The sequence below is a fragment of the Halichoeres trimaculatus genome, unplaced genomic scaffold (genome assembly GCF_033239565.1).
Source record: "Halichoeres trimaculatus isolate MK-OKI-2021-1 unplaced genomic scaffold, fHalTri1.1 fHalTri1_scaffold_17, whole genome shotgun sequence".
Taxonomy (NCBI): Eukaryota; Metazoa; Chordata; class Actinopteri; order Labriformes; family Labridae; genus Halichoeres; species Halichoeres trimaculatus.
Genome location: NW_027437195.1, coordinates 16,844,837 through 16,871,194, shown reverse-complemented (window position 1 = coordinate 16,871,194; position 26,358 = coordinate 16,844,837). Strand labels below are relative to the sequence as shown.

Below are 26,358 nucleotides of genomic sequence, written 5' to 3'. Positions count from 1 at the left end.
CCAGTTAATACCATTATCATCAGTCATTTGTTATCTGATGAAACAGACACAAAGATCATCATTAGACATGTAAAGTTGGGAAATTTCAGTCTTTTATCTTCTTAAGTGCAACAAATTAAGACAGAATTCTTAGAGGGAACAACAAACCCTTCATCTGACGCTATTACATACCATAAAAGTGGCTGAAATACTATTGCTCTGTTTACAAGCGGTAAGCGAGGGTTTTACTGGGTTTAGACACTTTGATTGAATGATCTGACAACTGTGTGAAGCATGAATAAATAATAAAGCTACAGAATCATCAAAACTATTTTTAAAGACGTGCAAAGTGTGTACCATGATTCCCTTTGGACCAAACTGGTTGTTTGTGAAGCAAATAAACTGCAAACAGCAAAAATGTAGACAGTCCAGCAGAAGTCTTCCATGACTGCTGATAGTATGACAAAAGTCCTGAATAGACTAAACTATTTTACAGTTTTATATTCAACACTGCAAACGATGCCAGCTCAATCACAATCGCACAATTAGAACACACAACAATGACTCTAGCAGGAGGCAAGGAATCACAAAGCCAGTAGAACAATAAAATACAACAACTGTCCCAATATCTGTTCCAGATCACAGTATCTTTTACCAAGTCCCTCTTGCCATCTGATATTTTCCAGACAGATGAGAGAAAAGAGGTGGTTTCAGAAGAGGGAAGAGCAGGTGAGAGATGAAGACAGCTGTGAAATCAGTCATATTAAAAGTAAATGTCAACATCTAGATGTGTAATGTGCACTGACTTTATATCTTCTGCTCTGATAAATGATCTTGAGCTAAATTCAAGTCAGTGGCAACCTGACGTCTTGTTTTCTCTCATGCCTTGAACAGATTTTAAAATATGTGGCTAACTTAAGACTTCCAGTGAGAACCATTTTCAGCCTTTGATCATAAAAACCTGTACAGCTTAAATCATAGGATAGAGAACACGTCTTTGTCTTAATAGGAAAATAGATGAAGGTGAAGCTGTGCTGCAGGGGTGTGTGTTATCTTGACAGTGCACAGTCAGGGTGGGGTTTCAGGTCAGTGAGGTGCACAGCAAACTCAGAGTACCAGTCTCTGTCAAAGACCGCTTTGAGTTGGTTCTGCAGAGCTTTGGCCTTCCAGATAGGGTGGGGAGCATGCTGGGAAATCACCAGTCCCACTCCAGCTGTGGTCAAAAAGTAATTTCCTGACCAGTTGGAGGTACCTGAGGAACGACAACACGTCATGTAGCTGATAATTCACCAGTTTGTATAAAATGAACTCCTCCTCCTCAACATGCTGATACACAAGAAGTTTCTCTTTAATAAACCTGGAGGTGATCAGCTACTCACCTATGTAGGTCACTTTATCTGTCACCATGTATTTGTTGTGGTTAACTCTGGAATAAGGGATATCAGAATGGTTCCCCACTGGTACGATGTAAACTTTCTGTAAAATAAAACACGATTTGGTTAGAAAAAAAAAAACAAGAGGTGCAGACTTTAGTCTCTACAAAGAGGATGGATTTTTAGGAGGGATATTCTGTGTCACATCTTACTATCTGGACGCTGATATGATGGTGTGGGTCATTCATCGCTGCCAGAGACTGAAGGAAAGGCAGCATGGCTGGATCAGAGTCTCTCCCACAGCTTATCAGCATTCTGATCCTGATCCCCCGCTCGAAAGCAGCCCTCCTGATGGCATCATCAATGAAGGGCCAGTATCTGCTCAAGAAAAGAGTAAGTGATGACAAATAAAGAAAAAGGAGGGGGTAAAAAGGTTTCTTTTGAGGTTAAGGTTCACCTCTGAGGACGTTCAAAGCGTGTGGTGGGGAAGTACTCCATGACAGCTACATCAACAAAGCGCTCAGCCTCTGAGATGATGGAGAGAATAGCTTCCAGATCCTGAGTCCTTGATGGAGGACAGAAAGGTGGAGGAGAACCCTGAGGGAAGTACAAATATAATGTGAAGACACCAGCCAAAACAGTAGACACGCTAAAGTCATGACACTGAGCTGGTTTTATGACTCACACACCCCACAGACACTTCTTAGAAAACAGTGAAAACAATTTTTAGTAAAAAGGAACTGAAACCTAAACTCACTGAGAGGTAGATCAAGCTGGAGACGTTATCACTTTTCACCAGCAGGGGGTGCTCTTTGTTGATGGGAGTGTCATACTGTGCAGGCCAGGGCTGTGGCAGAGAGCTGTTAGACAGCCCCATCACCCAGTAGGACTGGAAAATCTTATGCAGGTCCTTTGCCAAACTGGAGCAGTTGTAGAGGACAACTCCCAATTCCTTCACCTACAGAGTCGACACTGTGAAACTGTCCTGCAGAGTGTATTCATGTTTCAAACTGACAGCTGTGCTTATGGATTTTATCGTTTACCTGTGTGAGAGCCCTCCAGTCCATGTTTGCACTTCCAATAAACATGTGTTTTCTGTCAACAATCCAAAACTTGCTGTGCAGGACGCCCCTGGTCAAGCGTCCAAAGTTCACCTTCCTCACCTGGACTCCTGCAAGCAGCAAAAGAGAAGACAGTGAAAACAATGCATTACAAAACAAGAGCAGAAAACAAGAAGTGGACAGTGACTTTCCTTTTTCTTTCAGCGTCTTAAAATCTGTAGAGTTTGTTGGAACACCAGGAACGCTGGACACCAGCCTGACAGACACGTTCCTGGAGGGCAACTCTCCAAGAGCTTTGAGGATCTCTCTCCCCTGATGAGGAAAAACAACTTAATATACTTCCTTTTTCATTTTCAACAGTGGTTTCACATTCTAATTTCTAATTCTTATTTGTTTAGTTCTCAACTCACAGCTATGTCTGAGGAGGAGTTGACATTGATGTCATCCCCCGTTAGGGTCCAGTAGAAAGAGACCACATCCACCTGATACTTGGCGATGGAGAGGAGATCTTTCCAGGCTTTTTCCAAAGGGATACCAAACGTTGCATTGGCTTTATATTTCACATGCTGAGGGATGCTCTCCACCAGGATCATGCTGAGAGATGGAAACATGTATCTGCTGAAGGAACGCTCAGAAAACTGGAGGAAATGATCATTTGAAAAACATTCAGAGTCATTTAGTGTTGACATGTAGAAACTGAAGGTTTTTTGAAACTTATTTTCAATTCTAGTTAACAACTTTCAAACAATATTCAAAATAAAGATTACATAATCCAGCCTCTAAAGAGTTGGGAAGCTGTTTGAGATGTAAACAAACAGAGAGAGAGTTGAAACTGACTTTTCTTTGTTACATGAAATGACTTTTTACAATGCAGCCAACATTTAAAACGTGTGATGAGTCAGTACAGCCGGGTTTTTCAGAGCTCAGACTCTAAGCTGTTAATACAACCGTCCCTTCACCTCCTGCTCTTCAGAATGGAGGACACACTGCCCATAATTTCCAAAAAGGGTTTCCAACACTGACTCATCAGACTTCAGGACGATTTTCTCTTTCACCTCAATCCACCTTAAACACTGTTGTGCACAGAGACAGCGTTTCTAAATCTGCTTTTATCTCATCATCATTCACTTTTAACCTCCATTTGTGAATGCAGAAATGAACAGTGTACTATGTTAAACCACTGCATGCTTTTTGATAGTGTTTTTGAGACTATGCAGTGATTTCCACTACAGAGTCATGTTTGTTTTTTAGTGTGGTGTATCTTTAGGGTGCAAAAGTCCAAGGTGTACAGTATTGGTTTTGAGTCTTGTCCCTTCAAAGGCAAATTACTTTCATTCTCTAAATTTTTTTTTAGCCAAATTAGAGATTCTCCATCAGGTATTTCTTTTAGCATTTTGAAGCTTTTCCAGTCTTTTATTCACATTTTTCCACCATTTGAAACATGCTGCCAACATGAAACTCATATCAGGCACACAGCTTCCCCAAAAAGTTTTGTTTTAACACCTGATTTGTTATTTTATGCCATTTTAATTAAATGTGGGTGTACACTGTTCTGAAAAACACTGTTTTCTGTTTTGTTTACATCTTATTTAATGTCCTGAAGAGTAATAGTTTATCATTTCACTACAGTGTCTCTACATCAACTCTGAAAACTGAATGTAATACAAGTTTGTATCATCCCCTGTCAAAGTTTACATTTACACATGTAAAACATGCAGTTATTTAATGAATAAAGGACAGTTTATGAGCTTTTTTAACCTCTTTGTCTTTGAAACACATTTACCGGCACTGGTCTGCAGAGAAATCGCTCCCAGCAGCCTCCTCAGGGAGTGTCTCGTGATCTTTAGGGGCCGATGGTCTTTCCAGCACAGCAATGGCAAGAATAATACCCAGAACTGTCAGGCAGCCCAGAACTACAGCTAATGTCACACAGCTGGTCGACCTCTGCCGTTCAGTTTCACAGAAAAAGACACAGGAAGAGTGAGATGACTCATACAAAACAGAGAGAGAATGCTGGGGAACAATCGATGCAGACTTACCCCTTTGTTGGAATCAGAGCCATCATCAAGTCTTGAATATGAAGAGTTCATTTTTCCTTCAAGCCGTCCTCGCCCTGTTCAACTTTACAAGCAGGAAATATTTGTCTCAGAGTCAAAGCTGTTTCAGCCTCAAGGCTGGTGCACACTTACAAATGCCAGAGAAGCAATTTTGTTTTATAAGTTTCAAAGCATTTACTCAAGAAGATATTTTTCCACAACAGCTTCTTCCTCCACAGCTTTCATCTGAAACTGAGCGGAGGTGATAGCCCTAACAGCTTTGTATAGCGGCACAGTTCCTGTTTTCACTTTCATTTCTGCTTTGAGAGGCATATTTGCCCAAGATTAAAAAAAAAGAAAGAAAACCTTTTTGCTTTATACATTTATTTGAAAAAGTTGTAATCATCAGCTAACAATTGACACAAATAACAAAACATAAATACCAGTTACCAAGACAGCATGATTACATCCAAATCAGAAGGAAGGAGGAGACAGAATATCAAAAATCTGGGAACACATCTGACATAAAGAGAATTAAATTTCAGCTTTCAAACCTGCTGTAGCTTTGACTCAGGTGAGGGAATAAAGCAACAAGGGAACACTTATCTCATAGAAAAGAATAGCAGCAACACTCTGAGCCAACAGAAAAACATTCTTTTTTTTTTGCATGAGTTTGTAAACAAGCACGACATCCTCCCACAGGGCTCAGTGGCACTTGTAGGGACTTCCCAATGACAATCATAAGTCCAGTCTGGACTGAGAGGAGGGAAAGAGAAAGCTGCTGGTGAACTGAGTCGTCTTCTTTTCTGCTTTGACGGCATTACATCATGACAATCAGAGAAGAGGGAAGGCTTCAGTTTGCAGCATATCAAGTCAGGAAAATGTTGGACTACATTAGTGCAAAAGACAAGATTGAGAGGTATTTGTAGGGAATGGACATATCATGATGGGTACATATAGAAAAACAGATTTTTGCATACTAACAATCAGATCTAGTTTCATTCCACTGTGTGCATTTAACGCTAAAAGACACTTATTCTCCTGTCCTGTCAGCACCTAACAGAAGTGACCCTGTAGTTAAATATATTGATATTTAAATTTTATCACCATGTTTTATATCTCAACCACATTTTAGCATCAGTTTAAACACTGTCAGATCTTTAGAGATCATCTTTGTCAACACTAACAGTGATGTTTTGATGTCAAAACAGCACAATGAAAACAAGTATTCAGCCCCAGAAACGTGTTTGACACAAATAATCAGAGACATCTGTAAAAAGTAGAGAGGAATGCTTCAAACTTGGGTTTTGCTGCTGCTGGTGTTTGAGGGTGCTCGCAGATGAAGCCCTCGTGCAATCCAGGTCACACATTCCTGAGGGATTATTTTCTTTCTTGTCATAGAGAAAATTTAACATCCATTTACCAAAGAAGCCCTGGACATTTTTCAGTGGAAGTTTTTTTTTTTTGAGGAATAAATACACAATAAATTGGCTGGTAGTAATTCTGCTTCAAAATAATAAATCTGGCACTGGAGTCTACAACCTCTCCCAATGTCAGGTTGTCAAGGTAACAGAGTCTCACAAAAGACCCCTAATAAATACTTTTTACATTCTTCGATAAATCTGGTCCACTGAGAGAAAGGTGGGGAAGAAAGACAAACACATAAAAACAAACGTGTCAGGGTTTTTGATGAATAGATCAACTACGGATACAAAGAGCACTAAGATTTTCAGTTTTTACCCAAAACACACATCAATGAGCTAGTTTGATTTGTCACTTAGCAAACAAATTCTATCTTTAAATAGATTTCCCTGAGATGCTTTTGCTCAGGCTGGTTTTCAAATAATCCATTTAGGTATATAAAATCAGTTATGTAGGTCATTGGCAAACAAAGTGGTGAACCAACAACAGAGAATCAAGTAAAGTTTTGAGACCTGCATGAAGAGTTTGGTAGATTTATTCTGGTACTTCCTTAAATCCTCATCTCGCATGCAGAGGCCTCTCACTGAGCTTACTCTACTTTAGTGCAGACATCAGTGACTTCTCCCTGTGTGGGAGTGTAGTGCTTACAGTGCAGTAGTGTGTGGGTTTGAGCGTAAAGGAGATAACAGACCTGTGTATCACTTCCCTCCTCTTAGTTTCATTGTGCACCATGAAGTGACACCTGTTTGTGGGTTTACAGCAGAAGTTCAGCACAAGAGGAACCTGTGAGTTGGTGTCACACCTCACACCAGATATCCCTGTCTGAGATCGTCAGGTGTCACATACGCTCTCCTCACGCCGTCGCCAGGCCTCGGGCCACCACCCCGTTTGGTGGCGGAGTAGACTGGTCTCACGTCTCGTGAGGAGGTGGCTCTGAAGGGTGGAGCTCCAGAAGACGAGGTGGAGGACGCTGAGGTCTTGGATGCTTCAGCCTGCTCGCTGGGCTCCATGACTGAGTTAATGACTGAAAAAAGAAAGCAACAAAAAAACATTTGGAGCTTTTCTTCAAAATAAACAGTTATTTATCATAGTCATGTATTTTAACCTTTGATTTTGGGTCAGACACCTTACCCTCAAGCTGCCGCTGTACCCTCCTCAGTTCTTTCAAGATAGAAGTGATTTCCTGGAAATATATATTAGAATTAACCCACCGAACAAGCATTTGCTGGCATATTATTCACTTAAAAACTGTCTTTTCAATTCACTAACCTTGTTAGAGGTTTTAACAACAGGAACTTCACTGTCAGAGTTAACTTTGGCCTCAATGTCCTGCCAGATATCCATCCTGTCCTGGAACAGTACCCTGTGATCCAGATGAAAATGTTACACAGAAGGCTGCTGTCTTTATTTTTTTGGCTCACTCACATGGAAACGTTTCAAAGTAAAATGGTTCTGTGGCATTGAATTCAAAATGCTTTTATTTCCAAACTGTCAGTCAGAGAATAAATATGTGTGTTGCCTCACTAAGGTCCATTAGTTTAATAAGATAATTGGCTCAGTGCTGTCTGCTTATCAGACAGGATCAATACACTTTCCATGAATCCCTGATTAGCAAGAGCACCAAGAATGTTGAAGATCTTACTTGATTTTCTCAGCAAGTTGCTCAGTGTTTTCTTTGATAGCCAGGATGATCTGAGACACTGGATTCAGCATCAGATTGTCAATCACAATCTGGGGACAAAAATAAAACATATCAACATGATATCAGACATCCCAAAGGCTCTGAGGCTGAAGCGAAGCTACGTGTTGCTGTCAGACCTCATCTTGTCGCTCCTTTGAGGTTTGTTCCCGGTCGCTCGAGCTCTGGTCGGGCTCTCTTGAAGCTGAAGTACCAGGGGGGACTCTGCGGTAGTTTAATCCAGCCTCTGGAATATGGTGAACCAGCTGCAACACAAACTCAAAAATGTTAGTGCTGTGATGAGATCCAAAAAAAGTAAAACCTTTTTTTAAACATTTTTCATCTTGTTGGAGCATAGCTTCAAGTTGTAGAAGCAACCCCATCAGGATTTATATATGAGTGTTTGAGATTTATTCCCTTAACTTCTCTGAAACGTACCTGTTCATGAGCGGTCACTTTAGAGCCAGGTGTGCTGCTCTCATTGGCAGGATTCTGAGGATCCCCATCACCTGCTACGTCGTGGATCTCTCTGGCCAAGATGGCCAGGTCTTTAGCTAGGTCTTGACTCAATCTGGATGGAAATGAACAGGGGTTGGAAATTGACAGGTATGAGACTTACTTTACATTGACATAACATTCTTCTGATTTTGAAAACCTCTACATTTTGTGAGCGCTTTGCTCATCTCCATCAGAACTTTTAAAAACAGAAATAGTCTGAAAAAATGCAGAGTTTCAGATTTAAAAGCTCTCACAGCAGGAATTCATGTGATGTTGATTTCCTTATCAGTAAATCTTTGGATCTTTTAACGACCTCAAATGACCTCAGGTCTTGATTTTTCTTACCTTGCAATCTCAGCGCTGTGGTTGGACCAGTTATGGAAGGTGTCTCCCTCCTGGGTCTCCTCCTCAGAGTCTCTGGGCCGGGACACGGGACGCAGGGCAACGACCGGCTGAGGCCGTGGCCGAGGCTGACTTCGTGTGCTGTTGGAAGCTGAGGAAGGTTGGGAGCGTTTGTGTTTAGGAGTGCTCTGGTTTGAGTCGTACTCTTCGTCTGAGGTAGAGGCATAGTCAGAGCCTTTCTGTCTTCTCCTGGAGCCTTGGCGTCGTGAATTGGTTTGAGTTGTGGAGGGAGAGGATAGAGAAGACGGGAAGATAGGAGAGAAGGGAATATACCATCAAAGAATACGGGACAGCACCTCTAAGATCTTCAGATGTTTTCACCAAACATCTCTCACCAGAACAAGAGACAGAGACGGTGCTGTGGCAGTGCTCACTTCTGCAGTTCATTTGGATGGTTGGGTTGGATTTTTACACATTCAGAATCATTCAAACTGAAATGAGCACTTGTCTTCCACAGCAGCACGGTAAAGCAGCTAATTACAGACTAGGAGTGTTTAGAGAAGGCTGTATAGACTGTCTGCACAACTTTTACATAGATACTTATCTCCATCATTAAACCCTCATGAACTGAACCAGACTAAAGAGCAGATGAAGAAAAACTAGTTTTTGTTAAAGGCGTCGTAGTATGGCAGTCTTTTTGACTTATCCAGTGCAATGACAAATGAAAGATAAAACGCAAATCAACATCTTCAAGTAGACGTCAGTTTTTTTAATTCATGAAATTTCAGTGAGCTGATCCTGTGAGTGTAGAGACACATGGGTGTCAGCTCATGTCAAAGCATCAGTAGAAACCATAGACTGTTTATAGACTGTATTTAGAGTGAACAGCGTGGCTAAAGCCAAAATTCAAGAGTCTAATCACTTCTTGACTCTACTTCCAAACATATTTTATGATCCCTGAAAAAAAACGAAAACAAGAACAGCAGCTGTCAATCATCTTAAAACGTGATTTAAAGCCTCGTTTTTAACCTCGTATAACTAATGAAAACGAAACTCTTTAGAAAAAAAGAGATCTTGAATAAAATAATATTTTCAAATCACTACAACAATCAGATGTGGGAAACATTTCTAAGAGGTGTATTAATTTTTTGAAGTTTGACCACAGCCCATCTGAAATGACTGGGGAGATTTTTTTGACCCATACTACAGCCAGCCACCAGGGGGAGCAGTTCTTGTGGTGACCTCATTTCAAGCGGAGTGAGGTGACGTCCAATTTTTTTACAGTCTATGGTAGAACCTATGGTCTATGGTTTTCATCAACCTCACACTTTGAGCTACAGAAGCAGATGAGGTTTCAATTTGACTATTTTAGTCAAGAACAGAAATAAATAGCTGCTTTCGTTGGCCATTGCACTGTCAAAATTTATGTTAGTGTTTCTGACGTGAGTAAAATTTGAGAATCTATCCCAGAGTGACACTTTGATCAAAAAAAGTTGTTTGTAAACAGAACCCAGGGGTTATTTGGAACAGAATTAAACATATGACCGAAACAGAATCAAACCAATTCACCACTGTGATTCTCAAACAGACCTTGTAACGCTTCCAGGCACAATCTCATCCTGCTCATCAACACTCGGTTTGACTCAGACAAGAGGAAATGGTTGAGCTGGGATGTGAACATGATTTATACTAAATGAAGCAGGTATTTTAAGGGTGTGTGTGTATACTCACTTGCAGTACTGCTGGCGTATTTGGCACTACTTGAACGTGCTCGAGTGACCGGCGCCTTGTTGAGTGCTGCTTTCTGAGGCCTCTCTATGGGCTTGGGCCCCGGAGCAGGGGTCTTAGAAGAAGCTTCGGTGTCACTTGGTGTGTTGAACGAGCTTGTTCTCCTCCTGGGCATGGCGAGCATGTCCAGCCTGGACAGTTTCTTGGTTTCCTGTTGTTGCTTGGCTTGGGCGTTGGCCGCCTCCTGGTACAGCCTGTCTGTCTCTGATGCTTCGTTGTCTGAAACGTCTCCCAGGCGCGCTCGACGGAGCATGGAGGCTCTGGTGGGTCTTGGAGCGGACAAGCTGTTTGCTCGTGTCAGAGCCTGGGACACTCTGGAGGTCTTTCCGTCCTCCTTCTGAAGGGGAACCGTGTACTTTTTGCGAGTTTGTAGGCTGTAGGTCTCCTGATCAGAGTGAGGTAAGCTCTGCGGATCGTCACTAAAATCTGTGGAGCCACGTTTACCAACACTGTGTCTCAGTCCGGTGGGTCTCCTGACAGATTCAGTCTTACTGTTGTTATCTGATCCCTGAGTGCGGCGTCTGTTGCACGGAGTTGACTGTTGACTTGAGTCCTGACTGGCCAAACTTGCTGAGGAGGTTTCCCGATGGAGGCCAGTGATGGAAGGTTTTTTAGTGAGTGTGTTTGGTCCCGTCTTATTGCTATGTTGGCTGATTGTGCTTGAGGTATCCACATCAGACTCCCCAGACAGAGAGTCAGCAGCTGGAGAGGGAGTTTTATCAGGCTGACCTGACTTTAGTTTAGCCTCCAGAACAGCCAGAACATCCTCCGTCTCTTTGAGGAAAGAGTGAGTGTCCTGGTTGCACACTCCCTCGAATGAATCGAGGTCTCTCTGGACAGGCTGGCTGGAGATGTTGGGGAGTCTGGCATTGCTTGGCCGCTCCTTTGTGAAGCTCTCTTGTCTGATTAACGGGGACACAGTGCGCTCTTTGGACTCTGGACTCTGTCTTTCTTGGTCAGTGACAGGGGCTGAGATGCTGGGTTTGACTTTTCCAGAGTCCTGGTTACTTTTTGTTTTGGTCATTGTGGCGGTTGAGAAAGTTTTATTTGTTCTCTTTTCGACCTTATGAGCGCTGGATTTTGAGCTCAAATGTTCTGGTTTTGACACAACCTCCTCTGAACCGATGTAGAAGGACGTAGATTTGGCTGGGAGTTTGGGTTTTTCCTCTGTTGTCTTCCTTTCTGAGTCTGACAGTGGTCTCCTCCTTTGCTCCACGATGGATCCATCATCAGACCTGCTGGCATCACTCAGGCTGTCTGGCTCTACGTCATCCTGCACTGATAACCTGTGGAGCTCATCCTGAGCCCTGGGGACCACCAGGCTATTCTCCTCTACATCAAATGTTGAATGTGGGTCATAATGAACATGAATGCTGGGAGTTGGCACGTCAGCCTTCTCCCCCTGTGGCGCCTGAGGCAGGATGTGTCGAGCTCTCTCGGAGTCAGCGCTGTGGTTGTGATTTCGGGTGAACGTGGCCTTGTGGACGGCTGAGCCTCGCGCTGAAGGGAAACAGTTTTAATGCATATTAACCACACATACTGAAACTGAACATCATTCATATTCATTGGGGCATCTCATTATCATTTCAAATAGACTGGTGTCTCGTCAGGTGGCTTACCCCCTCCTGACGGCTCCATCTGGGAAGAAATGTCAAAGAGGCCAGACGAGGGGCCAGATTCTGTGTAGCTGTCTGCCAGGCTGGCCCAGCAAGACATCCACTTAGGAGCCCCTTGTAACACTCCACCTGCTGGCTGGCCCTGCATGAGATAACATACACCTTAACAATATCTCCTCCAAAATGAGCACACTGCAAAAACTGAAACATCATCAAGTGTTTTTCTCCTGTTTTCAGTAGAAAATGTCTTTTTAGACTTAGTATGAGCCACACTCACCTGACCAGTCCAGAAAAATGTCTTATCTCAAGTTATTGCTTGTAACAAGTAAAAAAAATCTGCCCATGGAACAGGAGTGAAGTTACTTGTATTAAGACTTTATTCTAGTTTTAAGCAAATTTTTCTTGTTCCATTGGCAGATACTTTTTTAACTTGTTTCAAGCAATTCAGACCTCATTTTTGTCTTTGGATAAAATTAAACAAGACATTTTTCTGGATTGAGAAGTTGAATAAAAGACAATCTCAACTTACAATAAGACAAAAACACTTGAATGGATTTCTGTTTTTTTGCAGAGGCTGGATGATTCATTCTGAAGGGTTAGTTCTTGTTTATGATTTTCTTAGTGGGAAACAGTTAATTTGACGAGAGAGACTGAAGATAAACTTTGATCAGCTTCATGATTCAGTAAGTGGTAAAACTGTTTTTCCATTGTTATTTTCATATTTAGTAAGAGAGAACACCCAACACAGGAAAGATCTCAGAAACCTGCTCCAGTAACCAACAGAGAGAATCACCAACAACATAAAAAGAAATCCCGAGATAGAAAATCACATTCTTACAATGATTTCTGGTTAAACTTCTGGCGTTAATAGATTGACTTCAGAACTATGAATCCTTAACCCCACCCTGAGCAGGAAGGGTTACCTTCACCAGACTCTGTCCCTGCCCTGTAGCTGGCCTCACCTCCCCACAGCTATTCTGCCTTTGAGCAATTACAGGCCTAAATGCTGATGATGTTTCTGCTTCACTCTGGTTGGCTCGCTCTGGGCTCTCAAAAACACCAAATACCTGTCAGGAACAGAGCAGTGTAAGTGGATGAAAAAGTAAGACTACCAACAACAGTTACATCTGGCTATTTGTCCTGCAGGATTCCAGGTAAACGGTGAATTTCAAATCCCACGTATTTCCTCTAAGTACCACGTTGGATGACTGCTGCAGTAATGTTTCCTGTGGAGTCAGTAGATGGAAAAAAAACTTGCCTGTCCAATCTTTTTCCGAGCTTCTTCTATTTCTCTGTCTTGAACATCTGCTTCGATGGTGTATGTTCCTGCGTCACTCAGACAGTCATCATCTTCAATTCTGGGGCTGTTCAAGGGGCTCTTGACCTCCAAACTCTGGGCTGCTGGCAGCATCACGGGGGGCTTGAGGGGAACAGGCTGGCGGATTGGAGAAGAGGTCTGAGGCTGGTAGGATGCAGGCGGACCCAGCTGGGTTAGTATTGTCTCTGTTTTAGTGGTTTCTTTTTTATGAGTTGCAGAAGAACTGGATGTATTTTTCTCCCAAGTGGCAGTGGAAGATGCCTTCGACTGTTTCAAAAGTTCAGCAGTGAAGTCCTGGGATATTTTAGATTTACGGCCTGCGCTGCTAAAGGGCCTCACAGAAGCAGATGACGCAGAGCGTGAGGAGAAGCCGGAGCTGATCCGGTCATCTGTCTTCTCCCTGCGGAGTGAGCCTGCTCTTTGGGGGCCAGTAGAAGCAGGGCCCTTAAGAGGGATGGTGTATCTTTGGGTTGGGGGGGTGTTGGGGACTCGGGCTTGGGCTCGTCTCTCCCCTGTGGGACTTGAGATCTTCCTTGCCTTCTCCAGCTGGACCCTGAGAGCTGAGGGCTCAGGTGAGGCCATGTTATTGGTGAAGGACTGGGATCGCTTCTTTCTCGCGTTGTCGTCAAAGAACTCAATGACAAAAGCTTGATGAGGCTCGGCCTTCCCTTGAGTAGGAAGGGAGTGATGCTCTGGTGGGGAGTAGGATGAGGGGTCTTTAAAGTCAGAGGTGGTGTAGTGTTGAGGGGAGGTCCTCAGGGGCTGCGGAGACAACCTGCAACCAGTCTGAAGGTCTGGCTGCAGCAGGTAGCTTCCATTGATTGCAGGATCTCCAGAATCACTCTGAGGGCTGTCTTCAAGGTTAGCTGATAACAGAAAGAGCAGAGAGTTTGAGAGTTCAGCGTGTTATAGCGTTCAGCGCAGGTAGAATGAAACAGATCTTGTTCGATAGACTCACCTCTGTTACTGTGAATTATTGGGTCACTGTTTGAGCTATACATGTCCTCAGCCTGTGACCTCCTTCTTATCATGGTGGCATTACTTTGAACCAACCAATCAGCAACTTTGCTCTCTGCTGACATCACCTCAGTAGGTGTTGTAACAGCCTCTGTGGGGGGTAGACTGGGCGGCTGGCGGTAAGAAAACTTGGTGACATGATCCTTGATCTTCATTTTACCTGGTGTGCATTCATCGAATTCGATCGTGAAGGAGGCGTGGCTTTGGACCACAGGGGGGGTGGGGGTGGAGAGGGCAACCTTTGAGGGATCTGACGTGTCTTTTGTGGGAACCTCGTGAAGTGGTGTTTCGGGTTTCTTGTGAGGTCGCTGCTGTAGTTCTTTTGTGGGGATCTCAAAGTAACTTGGCTCTCGGCGGTAGGAGAGGATGGACTTGGCTTGGCTGTCCGATAGAGAGCCGTTGACCTCATATCGGGACACGTCTTTGGCATGCTCTGTTAGCAGTGAAGAGAAGAGAGGATAGCCAACACAGAAACAACTTCATCAGTTTTGATTTCATATAATTAATTAAAAACAACCTCTGCATTAGCAGAAGAAAAATATCCTCTCTGAAGCTCGTAGCCATATTTAAGTTGAACAAAGCTGAAACACTTTATTCAGACAACTGGGATGTCACTGTTGCACAATATCCTTAATTTGGAGCCACAAATAGCTTGAATACTGCAGCCAGACGAACAAAATAGTTCCACCAGTTTGTTTTTGGGTGCCAGTTGGATGTGGTCACATATCACTCCAGGAGCTCAGAGTCCAGAGGAGGGTAGCTAAGCGGGAATAATCTGTTTCAGCCTGGGCAACATGAGGAAAACAATTGCCCTCCCTCTCCCTCCCCCCTCCTGCAGCTTTGAGGGACATAATCCATCACGAGGCAGACAGGCACTGCCCGATGGCTTGGCATGGTAGAGCCGTGCTAACAGTCCCAAACTGGCAGTCAGAGACCTGCCTTGAGCTCAGCACCATCCATCTCTCAGAGACCCATGAAGGGCATCAGATCACAGTGTCAAAGAGAAACATCTTTAAACATAGATCTCAACTAACTCCTCTGAATAATATTAAGTTCAGTTTAAATGTTTACATTTTACATTCACGGCTTGTAAACATAGGAAAATACTCAACACGCTCTCTTACCTGGAGACCCATGTTCAGGTGATTTCCCTCCTCTGTTGTGCTCTTTGTTGTTTGGGTCCTCATCCTCCCCCCACCAGGATGGCTGGCCGTAAAGAGGAGTGGGCTTGGATATCGGAGAATCTGCTACGCCTAACAGTACCATGCACAGAAACAAGCACAAACACAGGCAGGCAGTCAGCATGAGGCACATGGGTACACCCAGGCACAGAGAGCAGCGGGAGAGAAGAGGAAAGTGCCAACTAAGAACTGATTTTATACAGCCTCCTTGATGAATGAGGCTATACTGTATGTACGTCACATGATAGCATGATGTTGTGACATGGTTCAGCCTTGCAACAACAAAACCTTGCTCAATACTGGAGCTGAAAAGAGCCTTGCAGTGCTGGTAGGCTTTGGGCATTTAACTATTCGTGCACATTCCCGTTCATATCAGGAGAGAGGGTGAGGGGCAAACTGTTAAATCAGCTGCATCTCGCAAGCCACCAAAACATAATCCTTCTCATGTAAAATAGGACAAAGCTTATCTTAATCTTTACAGCCAAAAAAAATTATTTACAACAGGACACAAGAAATAAACTGCATTTAAAGTTGTTTTCTGTACACAGCATCACAGTTTACATTGTGCACACAGCTCAGTGAAATAAGAGTGGATGCTCTGATGTGTCCGTCCTGATGTTTAGCAGCTAGTCCACACATGCCAGACAGCCTGCAGCATCAATCAGACAATTTGAATCTAAAAGCTGATTATAGGCTGATACATAAGCTAAGCAAGCTTACAGAGCCATGATGCCTCCACACTGAAATCCAAAGCATCAACAGCACTTCACCACTGTTGCCTTGGACACACTCACACAATAAGACATCAACACACTGACCGAAGAAGCAGAGTGGCACATTACTAATTCCTTTTCCCATTACCCAATCCTTTCTTCTAGCTTAAGAAAACATGGGTGAGTGTGGCTGTAGAGGGACGCTGTGGTGCACTAAGAACAACACTGAGTATTGTACTGAGTAAATACTTAATCCATGAGGAAATTCAACCAAAAGAACAGAACAGAGCGCCAGGAAAAGTACCCCATTCAACACTGTTGACGTCTGACTGAAGACAATCTTTTAAGATATACACAAGTTAAACTTTTAGATTTAAATTTGCCAAGGTAGGATGAGACAGAATTACTCAAAATATCTTTTTCCGTTTGTATTGTTTTTCCTCATAAAAGTTTAAACTTTTAGACTGCAAAAACTGAAATCTTATCAAGTGTTTTTGTCTTATTTTCAGTAGAAAATTCCCTTTTAGACTCAATATGAGCCAAATTCACATGACCAATCCGGAAAATATCTTGTTTAAAGTTATTTAAGGACAAAAATGAGGTCTGAATGCTCGTAACCAGTAAAAAAAATCTGCCAATGGAACAAGAGAGAAGTTACTTGTTTTAAGACATTGTTCTAGTCTCAAGGAAATTTTCAAGCAATTTTTTATTGTTCCATTGGCAGATTTTTTTACTAGTTACAAGCGATTCAAACCTCATTTTTGTACTCTGATAACTTGAAACAAGACATTTTTCTGGATTGATAAGTTGAAAGTGGCTCATATCAAGTATAATAAGACAATTTTTACTTGAAAACAGACAAAAACACTTGATAAGATTTCAATTTTTTGCAGTGTAGAAATTTATAATTATCAGGAACCCTGTGAACCATCCAATTCATTCTCTTTTAGTAAATACTACACTGCCCCAGGTCCTGGCAGAGTAAAGTAGGCCTCACTGAGTCACACACTGCACAAGTGAAGTGTCCTGCCCTGCAGACAGCTGAAGGATTGGACACACTCCACATCCTGTACAGCTGCAGGGAAAAACAAGCATGAGCACACAGAGAAGACATGCACAGCGCTCCCAGCCTTTTCAGTCAGATAATTCAGACGTAATGCAAAAAACAAGTGAAAGGTATAAACCAAAACAATATTTAATGTCCAGCTATAGAGAAACAAGAAAGAAAAGTGCAACTGCAAACAAATTTAGTCAAAGTGAACAATTTGAATGAAGCTGACAGAGGCATGCAGGCCCTGTCTTTTTGAGAAAGCCCAGGATATTCTAGTTATCTCGTTGGTTTGAACACAGGACACACAGACAGGAGCTGCATGGGCCCCATAACAACAAAAGACTGCACACTCACACGCTTACAGGATCACTGTGCTGAGCTTATAGCTGCAGGACATACAACCACACAAAGTTCATGAACAAGACCTGATCTTTTCCCCCACAGTTCCTCAGTTCAATCACTTGTTTGTAACTCTCGCAGCAGGGTAAGAACGTAGTGCTGGAAAAGCCCTGTTTAAGCACCAGTTGTAGCTCACGGGGGTGACTGTGGAGCAGAAAGCACGAGAATTGCTAAATCAACAACAGCTGGAATGGGTTTTGTCAGCGTGAATGAGCTTCATTCATAGAGTGCTGCTTTTGAACTTACAATTCTATGAGAGTTTCACTGTATTCTGTACGGTACAACAGGATTTACTCAGCACAGTTCAAGGCTGAAAGGTGACTGCTGCAACTGTAAATAAAGGAAGCGACAAAGCCTGCCCTGGATACATGACTGTGGGAGCCACCCAGGCTAGCGAAAGCTTTGACACCTTTGTGTGTCTTTTACAACACGTGATAAACCATCACTGCCGTGTTTGGCAGCACCCCACCTCAGGCATGGCTGACAGAGATAAGACGCTGTCTTTAACTCTTCACCCCTTGGCTTGTGTGGTAAGCTCGTACTCATGTTTACTCATTCTGCCAACTCTGGGATGTGCAGATCTATTTCTTTACTTACACCCTCTTCAACCTCCCAGCTCAGCCTAATCCCACACCAGGGAAGCTCTTAATAAAAGATGCCAGAACCGCCTTATCAAGTGATCTGCAGCCAAAGTCACACAGCACAGGATGATACAGACTTCCTCTTCCTTGTGTGAGAGTAGATATGGTACCCAAATCCTCTTTAGTTGGAACAGTTCCTCTCAGGTAACAAGAACAGTTCACCTGTTATCACACCAGCTGCCTCACTCCATATGTAACTTGTTGTGATGAACAAAGAGGGTTACCTGTAAGAGACTGGGCTTTCCGCTCAGCTCTGTCCTGCTGTTTTGCGCTGGAAGTGGAGCCTCTGCTCTTTTCTGGGCTGTGCTGTTTTTCCCTGGCCTTGGCCTCCAGGGCTTTTATACCAATCTGTAGCTGGCTGGTGTACTTCTCATGCTGTAGGAAAAACAGACAGGAGGGAAGCAGGATGTGATAACCAACAATCAGTACAGCTGCAACCATCATCAGACATTCACTGTGCAACATAAGGAACAACATCCTACAGAGCTGTCCTCACAGCATGAGCTCACACAGTGTCTTTTACACTAAAATACACAAAAAAAGACAAAATATATGTAGATGGACTCTTTCTCTGAGTCCATTCAGCATTTCTGGAGTAAACTTTGCTCTTTCAGCAGCCTACAGTTACAGGCGATACATCAAGGAGGACCCAGAAAAGCATTAAAATATTCATGATTAAAACCACATCAGTAATTAAGGTCTGCTGCTACACGCTGACACTCTTCATCCAATCAGTTGTAAAGCTGTGAAGCTGATCAAGAGAAGTAAGTAACAACTGTTGGCACAAGATCCAGACAAGATAAAGCCTCAAATGAACCTGACTAACTGAGGTCACACACAACAAACGCATTTCTTACTCCTAATTTGAGCTCTTGGACAATGTTTGTTGTAAATCTTTTACAAAAACAGGACAGGAAAATTTGACAAATTTAATTACAAATCATTTTGTGTAAAACTTATCAACTTATTTTTTAATTCTTTAGTGGGTTATTAAAAGCACAGTTTAGAATTTTTCTGGCAAAAAGGAAAGTCTTGAAAGTGTTGGAGCCATGAATGTATCAGTGTCTATAATTGTTCAATTTAATATAAAACAATCAATTAGGGATGCACGATATTGGATTTTTGCCGATATCCGATATATGGAAACCCCTTTTGGCCGATACCAATAATCACAAGTTTGTTTGTTTTTTCACTGTAAAAAAGCTAAGTCTATCCTGTACTGGAATTTGTATGTTACTCTTATTGTGACGGTCTTATTTGTTTAAGAAACACACATAAAACAAGACAAAAACATTTGATTTTACCATAAATAAGAAATGTATTATTTTTTCAAACTCAAGACATTCAGTATTGAAATACAGAAAAACAATTTCTTTAGCTCACATGAACTTTAAATGTACAATGCATTTTAAACATAACCAAGTTGCATTTGATTATTTTAGAGCTACTGTAACAACCTGGTGACAGACACAGAGCTCTGCAGTGCAAATAAATGAAGTGCTACATTTTATTTAAGGAGCTGATTTTTCAGATGGAAAATAATAATAATCCTAACTGAATAGCACCTTATTGGCTGTGCCTATCAGCAGAAATTTTCATATCTGCCGATACCGATAAACGTGTTTTGAAGCTTTTTATCAGCTGATACCGATATTGTGCCGATAATATTGTGCATCCCTACAATCAATCAATAATAGTTTGAGAGTGAAAATTAGTTTTGAATGAGAACTCATAGTGAACATTTCTCCTCTGCCTTTGAAACACCCCTTGTGTTACTTACTTTGAGAGCTTCTTCCGGTACCTTGTGTTGACTCCTCTCCAGGATATAAACATGAGCATGTGCAGGAGGAGTTAAAGAAAAACCCACGTGAGTATAATTCTAGAACATATTCTGATAATGCTTGTCTTTATTTTCACTGCTTCATGTTTGTCTGTGCAGGGACTTCAAAGAAAATGTACAAAGTTTTTCCTCTGAGGCACAGTTTGTAACTCATCTCCTTCACAGGTCAAGTGTTTTCTTCTTCTTCTGTCTGCATGTAGATAAACAGTGCAGACCTGCTGCAACACAAACAGGCTCCTATCTTATGGTCCCACTCCTTGAAATGTGAATTTTTAATGACCACAAACTGGTCAAAACATTCCTCACTATGAACCCCCCCTTGCTTTCTTAACTTAGTTTCTCCATTTAGGAGTTCTTCTTCTCTGGGGTCAAAGGGTGCAGGAGATTTTCAGTCCACAGTCAACTATAATCTAAAACCCCTGACTGAAAAACCAGAAAGGATTAACATGCCGATGGAGCTGAAGGCCTCAGAGGGAAAAATCAAATGGAACACATTTTTTAAAGCAGCTTCTGCCAATGACCCCTTTCAACTGCTCTGACTGAAGGACAGATACTCAGCATCATAACCACACAGTTAATCTGAAGCCAAACTCACAAACAGTTTAATATTTATAGAAAAAGGATATCATAGCCAAAGCGAATGACATCAGAGAGCTTGAGGGTGATGTAGGTCTGGTCTGGGATTCTCAAGTCGTTCACAAATGTCTGCAAAATAAAGAAAAAACACATGTAGGGCTTTTACTTTCACAAGTAATTAATGGAGTGAATGTGTTGACTCACAGGTGAAAGGCTCACTAATTCCTCGTGGCATGTGTCCAGATACCGTAAGGGGCTTTAGAAATTACCCTTTTCCATTGAAAGTAAATCCACTAGCACATTGAAACTCTGATGAGATTATGTTGTTACGCAACGGCCATCTTGGCTTTTGTTGAATCCATGAGGACAAACAGAAGTAAATACATGCATGTTTTATGTAAGCTAGGTGATCAGTTAGCGTAGCATCTGCCTGAACTCACACTTTGTGAGACACAGTTTGTTATCAGAACAATGAATGTAAAGAAAGATAATGTTGGAGGTGTGCAGAGGACATAAACGTGGAGAAAATCTCATTATTAAGAGTTAAAATGAAGATAACTGGAGAAAAAAATGAAGTATTTCTGCTGCAGGATCCCAAACTGTTCTGCTCTGATTGGTCTGACTGCAGTTACTGAAGCCAAAAGAAACTCTCTGAGAACAATGAGGGGTTTCTCCCACTGCTCAATCTGGATTTTACTGGGATAACGGTGAAATGAAGTGGCAACAGAGCAGTTAGTGGAAGGGGGAGGGAGGGAGGCTACATGGTGAAAAGGAGGTCCAGACTAGCAGGACAATCCAGTCTCCTGATAATCAATGTTCCTTCAACCTCCTCTGTCTCTGGAGCACAGGCAGAGGTGTGTGGTACTCTGAGACTGCTGTGGACCTGAATCCTTACAGAGCCCAGAGTCTGGCTCCTTTGTCACTCTGCTCTGAGGCTGTTAGCCTGACACTGAAGACGGATTGGCTCACCCCATTCAAGCTGCCCAGGTCCTTCACCATGTGTTCGTCTCTGTTAGTGTCGTAGTTGATAACAGCGTGCTGTTTGTCCACACTGCGAGACTGCAACAGACAAACACGATCAGAGCGATATCAGTGAGCTGTTCATCAGAAGCACATCATATCCAACTTGACGTCTTGAGTTTTAAAGTATGAAGTGAATTTAAAGTAAATGCTCAAACTGCAGTGATAACGAAAAAGGAGTTGTGTGCAGCCCTCCTGTGTACACATGTTGCAACGTAAAAGACAGAAAGACACTCAACACAACACCAACAAATGCTCCTCATCTGCCAAATCTAACCCGCAGAGCTCAGGTCCTTTTTCACATTCACTGTGGGAAAAAAATATGCCTTCTTCTCAGCATGCTTTCATCAATTAGGTTCAAACCATACACGTGATACAGGCTGACTCAGTGTCTCTGCTCATTAGTCACACCGGGCCCCCTCATCACAACAGTTCTCAAAGATTGAAGCCGACTCAAACTGCTGTGTTTCAATGCTCCATTTACAGGGTTGTCAGAAATGCTTCTTCATTACCGACACACAGTACACACATTCACAGTCTGAATTTGAAAATTCAGCCCGTAGACTTCAAGGAAACTTTCTGTAAACACTCCACTTCACATTAATGCTTTATCAGTGAGTTTACCTGATTACATCACCTGTGTAGCTGGACGTTCCTACTTTGGTGGCTCTAAGCGTCAGCTCTCACTCTATCACAAATAAAATGTTAGCTCTATTGGACACAGGAGGAAATAAATCTACAACTCCAAATACACAAAAAGCACACATGGTGATTGTGTGAGGCTTCTGGTCTAACTACCAGTCATCACGTACACACAGACGCTGGTCAGAGACCAGTTGTCATAGAAAGTCCAAACATTCAAGCCCTTAGCTATGCTATTTGATATATCCACTCTTACAATAATTCCCTGCTTTTCACGCCAAACAGGATCCTCATGTTACACAAATAGAACCACAGCTTAAATAGGAAAAAATGCATCGAGCTACAAAACAGAAAAACACAAGATTAAAGGGTTCAAGTCAAATTGAAGCTGAGGGAAGTTGTGTGTGCCAAGTCAGGGAGCAGTCCTGAGCACTTAGGCAGGGCTGCAGAAAGCTATGCTTCAGAGTCACGTCAGACAGAGAGAAGCTGAGGTTTTCCTGGATCTGGCGACGCCTAAATGTGGACATGAGCAACTTTTCAATTCAGCCAGGCTCTGTGGTTAGCTTCCTGAGCAAAGAGCACTGACTACATCAAGTATAAACAACTACTTCTACTGACATTCCTATTTCACTGGTATAAATACAGAGGGAGCAGAAAATAGGCTGGGAAAGCTTATACAAGGACCACAGAGAAATTACGCTGATGGCAGAAACTGCACGAGGAAACATCACAGCGGAATTCTTTAGCTGTGTTTAAAGTCACTGTTTCAAAGGCTGTCAGGGGCAACTTTGTGTGGAGCCACCGTCACTGGGTTACACACTCAGTAATGCACACATGAAGCATGCAGAGAGCCTCCCACTGCTGTTTCACACATTTGTGGGACTTGCTGCCCTGCTACACATCAGTTAGGGGTAAAGAGGCTCCTGAGCATTTTTGACACATCACAATGAGCTCATATGACACGAGACCGTGCGTAAACACACACTCCCTTTCAGCTGTGCTGTTGAACAAACAAAGTCGCACACCTGCAGCATTAGCTCGCAATCATCCCGGCCGACAAAGATCATCTCCCGTGGCAACCGGTGGCGTGTGCCAGAGCTGCTGACCAGGAACCATGATGTCACACTCATGTTGGGGCCACGAGTCAGGATCCTCTTTGCATCCTGGGGAAAGACAACATGAAACTTATCAAACATCTACATCAGGTGATTTTGGTGGCATCTAAGAGCTCTATCTATCTCAATGCCTTTGTTCTTAAACAATGCAAGGTATCCTCAGGAACAGCCGCCACTGTTAAAGCATGACTCTCTCTAAGGAGATCACAAACCCCAAGTTCAATCTGTTTACACAACAAATTCCTGTCTAGCTCTGCATTTCTATTTTAACAATTTGTTTGAATAATCACCCTGAATATGTTTTGATGTTGGCGGGTCAGACAGGTTAGGGATGGACAGGTTCTCTGAGTCAATAGGTGAGAATATAATACGTTTATTGTCAATGTGCAGCAGATATACACATCATTTTCTGTAGCTCTGTCGAAGTGAGGCTAATATAAATAACATAAAACTTGACAAATCATGCATATACATACTTATTCCAATGCAAAGCAGGGCAGGTGGAAGTAACAATATGGCGCTTGTATGACAGGTAATATGAAATAATAATACCGTATTGTACTTTCATATTACATATAGAAACTCAGAGAACTGTAAAAGTCTAGTGCAGCACTCTTTAGTGCACTTTTCATTATGATTTAGTACGTCAACACAACCATGTTTTACTCCGTGTTGAATTCATCATACAGCCTATACAGATGACTTCATAAAGAGTGACGTTTTAACGAAGCATGCTGGGAAACCTGTTGCAAAGTGGCGCCTGGGAGTAACGCTAGCTTCCAACCTAAACTTCCACAGTCTCTGTTTTACTTCCTGTCACCTTTGCTACCTCAACACTTTGGACACTGAATTAGAAGCAAGAAAACAGTATAAGTGTCGTGAATTAAAAGTGCTTATTTCCTTTTAAAGACAGCACCCATGTCCATTTAAATTAAACCGTGTAGTGCTCGGGTCAGCCGCTGACACAGAGGTTGTTTAGCTAACGTCTGTGACACCGAAACAAGCTTTTTCCAACGGTCAGTTCCCAACAAAGACGTACCTTTAACGCCTTCTCCGTCTTACTCTTGAGTGAAGCCAGTGTGTGACGTCCTACAGCAGAAGAAACTCGACGGCGGCCGACATGAACAATAAAAGCACCAGGTAACACTGGACAGGTAAATGTCGTTCACACCCTCTTCTTCCACTGGGAATGACAAGCGGCTGAAACTCTCCTCCAACGCCTCTTCAGCCGACACGATGACGTAGCCAGACAAGTCCCATCAAACGCTTTACGAGTTTGAGCTGAGAGGTGCGACGAGGTAAGAGCTCCCACTCTCTTTGTTTCACAGAGGCTCACATCCCTGTGGTGATGTGAAAAACACTAACAAAGCAAAAAACTTTTCCATTTCAATTACAATAATCTATACGCCAGTCTAATAAAGTAAAATTTAGCATTATTAAGATTATTAAATGTTATCTTATGAAAGAGTCACACAAAAAAAGAAAACTTCCCAATAGGTTTGAGGTAATGTAAGGTGGATTCAGGTAGACTGGGATATCAAGTAAACTGGGAGGTAAACTGGGAGAGCTTAAGGAAACAGCTCAGTGTCTTTGTACTTAAAGGCAAAATCAGAAGACTTTGCTTTGGAAAAAGGTGACCAAAATTACCTGAGATAATAATGGGTGTGACATCATGGTGGAGGGTGTGGGCAGCATTAAACTGCAAAAGGATAAGTATAGGGAAAAAAGGATAAAATACTGTATTGTTCCCCGTAGGAGAAATTCAGTTGTCCAGCAGCTGTACATACACACACATACACATTCAAAAACAGGTTAAAAGTTACCAACGATAGAAATAAATAATATAAAATATTATAAAAATACGAAAAAATATACTGCAAATGAAAAACATACACAAATATGAATTGTGTTTTATTTAAAAATAATAAAAAATATTTTCAAGATGTGTTTATATTTTATAATGTATGGTATATTATTGGCGTCCCAAAGTTCTAGACACATCACGAAGATAATAAATTTGTGTCTACTACATCAGAAGGTGAAGCCATGCTTAGGAATAATAAAACAAAAATAATATTTTCCCATAAACAAAGGAGGCACCACGAACAAACTGCTGGGTTATGTTTTGTAGTTTATGCCATTGACAATATTCAACCATAAGGTGAGATTCCAAAAACTGTCCCAAAATACCTGAATTCAACCGAGTTATATATTACTACAATCTATCCACCAAGAAAACTGTTTTCTGTTTCAGAATGTAGGACTTGGTGGATCTTGTTAATAATAATAATAATAATAATAATAATAATAATAATAATAATAATAATAATAATAATAATAATAATAATAATAAACATGGTCACCACTCATTAAGTTAAACTCCAAGTAGTTTGTTATTCTGATTTAGACATAACCATTTTCTTTAACCTCTTTAGCTTTATGTTAAAGTTACTCAAAGTAAGGGGGTAACTCAATCTTTATGGGGTTTAAAAGCATGCATGGTGTGGGCACATCTTCATATTTTGTGTTCATGTTTAGAAAATTGCTGTTTGCAATTACCACTTTTAGACAAACATGTGAATACTGGAAAAATTCACTGTTGGTCAGGCAATGCATAGTTTTTGACACACAAGTTGTAGTAGCCCAGTTTAGCATTCGCTTGGAGAAAATAATAACCTAATGTTACGCCTAGTGACTCATCTGTATTTTAGACGATCTTTGCCACTATCCACAACCCGACAGGACTTTGTTTGTCCTGTTTCATGTTGGCAGGCTCAAACATTAAGAGGATAGCGTGTCAGTACAAAGCAAAATATTCTCTTTTTTTTGAACGTTACGGTGGGAAAAATATAATTGTTAAAGCTTACCAAAAATTAGCTATTTATTTTGAAAATGGCGAAAAATAGAGTACTCAGAGCGCCACAGAAACCAGTAACCCCATTAGATACAGACTATACCAATTTACACTGTAAACGTACTGTACAAAATATGTTTTTAGGCATACCATAAAATAATTCTGTTGTTGGGATATTAATCCAACTGAAAATATTCG

At 41.9% G+C, this 26,358-nt stretch overlaps 2 protein-coding genes across 3 annotated transcripts; both read right to left on the bottom strand.

Annotated features, from left to right (window-relative positions):
* Positions 1-1,022: 1,022 nt before the first annotated feature.
* pld4 (phospholipase D family member 4) lies at positions 1,023-4,689 on the bottom strand. The gene is made up of 10 exons (XM_074692796.1): positions 4,453-4,689; positions 4,197-4,357; positions 2,824-3,007; positions 2,607-2,725; positions 2,396-2,525; positions 2,110-2,310; positions 1,810-1,949; positions 1,565-1,730; positions 1,359-1,455; positions 1,023-1,231 (listed from the first exon to the last, which is right to left on the bottom strand). The coding sequence occupies exons 1-10, from the start codon at positions 4,501-4,503 to the stop codon at positions 1,029-1,031; spliced, it is 1,452 nt and encodes a 483-aa protein (XP_074548897.1). The 5' UTR covers positions 4,504-4,689; the 3' UTR covers positions 1,023-1,028.
* Positions 4,690-4,861: 172 nt separating this feature from the next.
* On the bottom strand, positions 4,862-24,531 carry cep170ba (centrosomal protein 170Ba). 2 transcript variants are annotated; one of them, XM_074692037.1, is made up of 19 exons: positions 24,346-24,531; positions 23,217-23,354; positions 21,499-21,588; positions 20,580-20,658; positions 19,894-19,952; positions 18,338-18,488; positions 15,253-15,381; positions 14,070-14,561; positions 13,052-13,977; positions 12,756-12,860; positions 11,797-11,935; positions 10,121-11,677; positions 8,393-8,645; positions 7,988-8,120; positions 7,690-7,815; positions 7,514-7,602; positions 7,141-7,234; positions 7,003-7,054; positions 4,862-6,895 (listed from the first exon to the last, which is right to left on the bottom strand). In XM_074692037.1, the coding sequence occupies exons 2-19, from the start codon at positions 23,319-23,321 to the stop codon at positions 6,675-6,677; spliced, it is 4,800 nt and encodes a 1,599-aa protein (XP_074548138.1). In that variant the 5' UTR covers positions 23,322-23,354; positions 24,346-24,531; the 3' UTR covers positions 4,862-6,674. The 2 variants fall into 2 exon arrangements, with proteins under 2 accessions (XP_074548138.1, XP_074548139.1); XM_074692038.1 differs by lacking the exon at positions 12,756-12,860 and having other exon boundaries at positions 4,863-6,895.
* Between the last annotated feature and the right edge of the window lie 1,827 nt (positions 24,532-26,358).

Coding starts and splice junctions, on each gene's coding strand:
- pld4 (XM_074692796.1), bottom strand. CDS start 4,503: ATGAACTCTTCATATTCAAGACTTGATGATGGCTCTGATTCCAACAAA. Junction 3,008..4,196: donor TTCTCTGCAGACCAGTGCCG/GTAAATGTGTTT, acceptor TCCATCTCTCAG/CATGATCCTGGTGGAGAGCA. Junction 1,950..2,109: donor CCAGCTTGATCTACCTCTCA/GTGAGTTTAGGT, acceptor TACTTCCCTCAG/GGTTCTCCTCCACCTTTCTG.
- cep170ba (XM_074692037.1), bottom strand. CDS start 23,321: ATGAGTGTGACATCATGGTTCCTGGTCAGCAGCTCTGGCACACGCCAC. Junction 8,121..8,392: donor CACAGCGCTGAGATTGCAAG/GTAAGAAAAATC, acceptor ATTTCCATCCAG/ATTGAGTCAAGACCTAGCTA. Junction 6,896..7,002: donor GGTACAGCGGCAGCTTGAGG/GTAAGGTGTCTG, acceptor TTCTTTTTTCAG/TCATTAACTCAGTCATGGAG.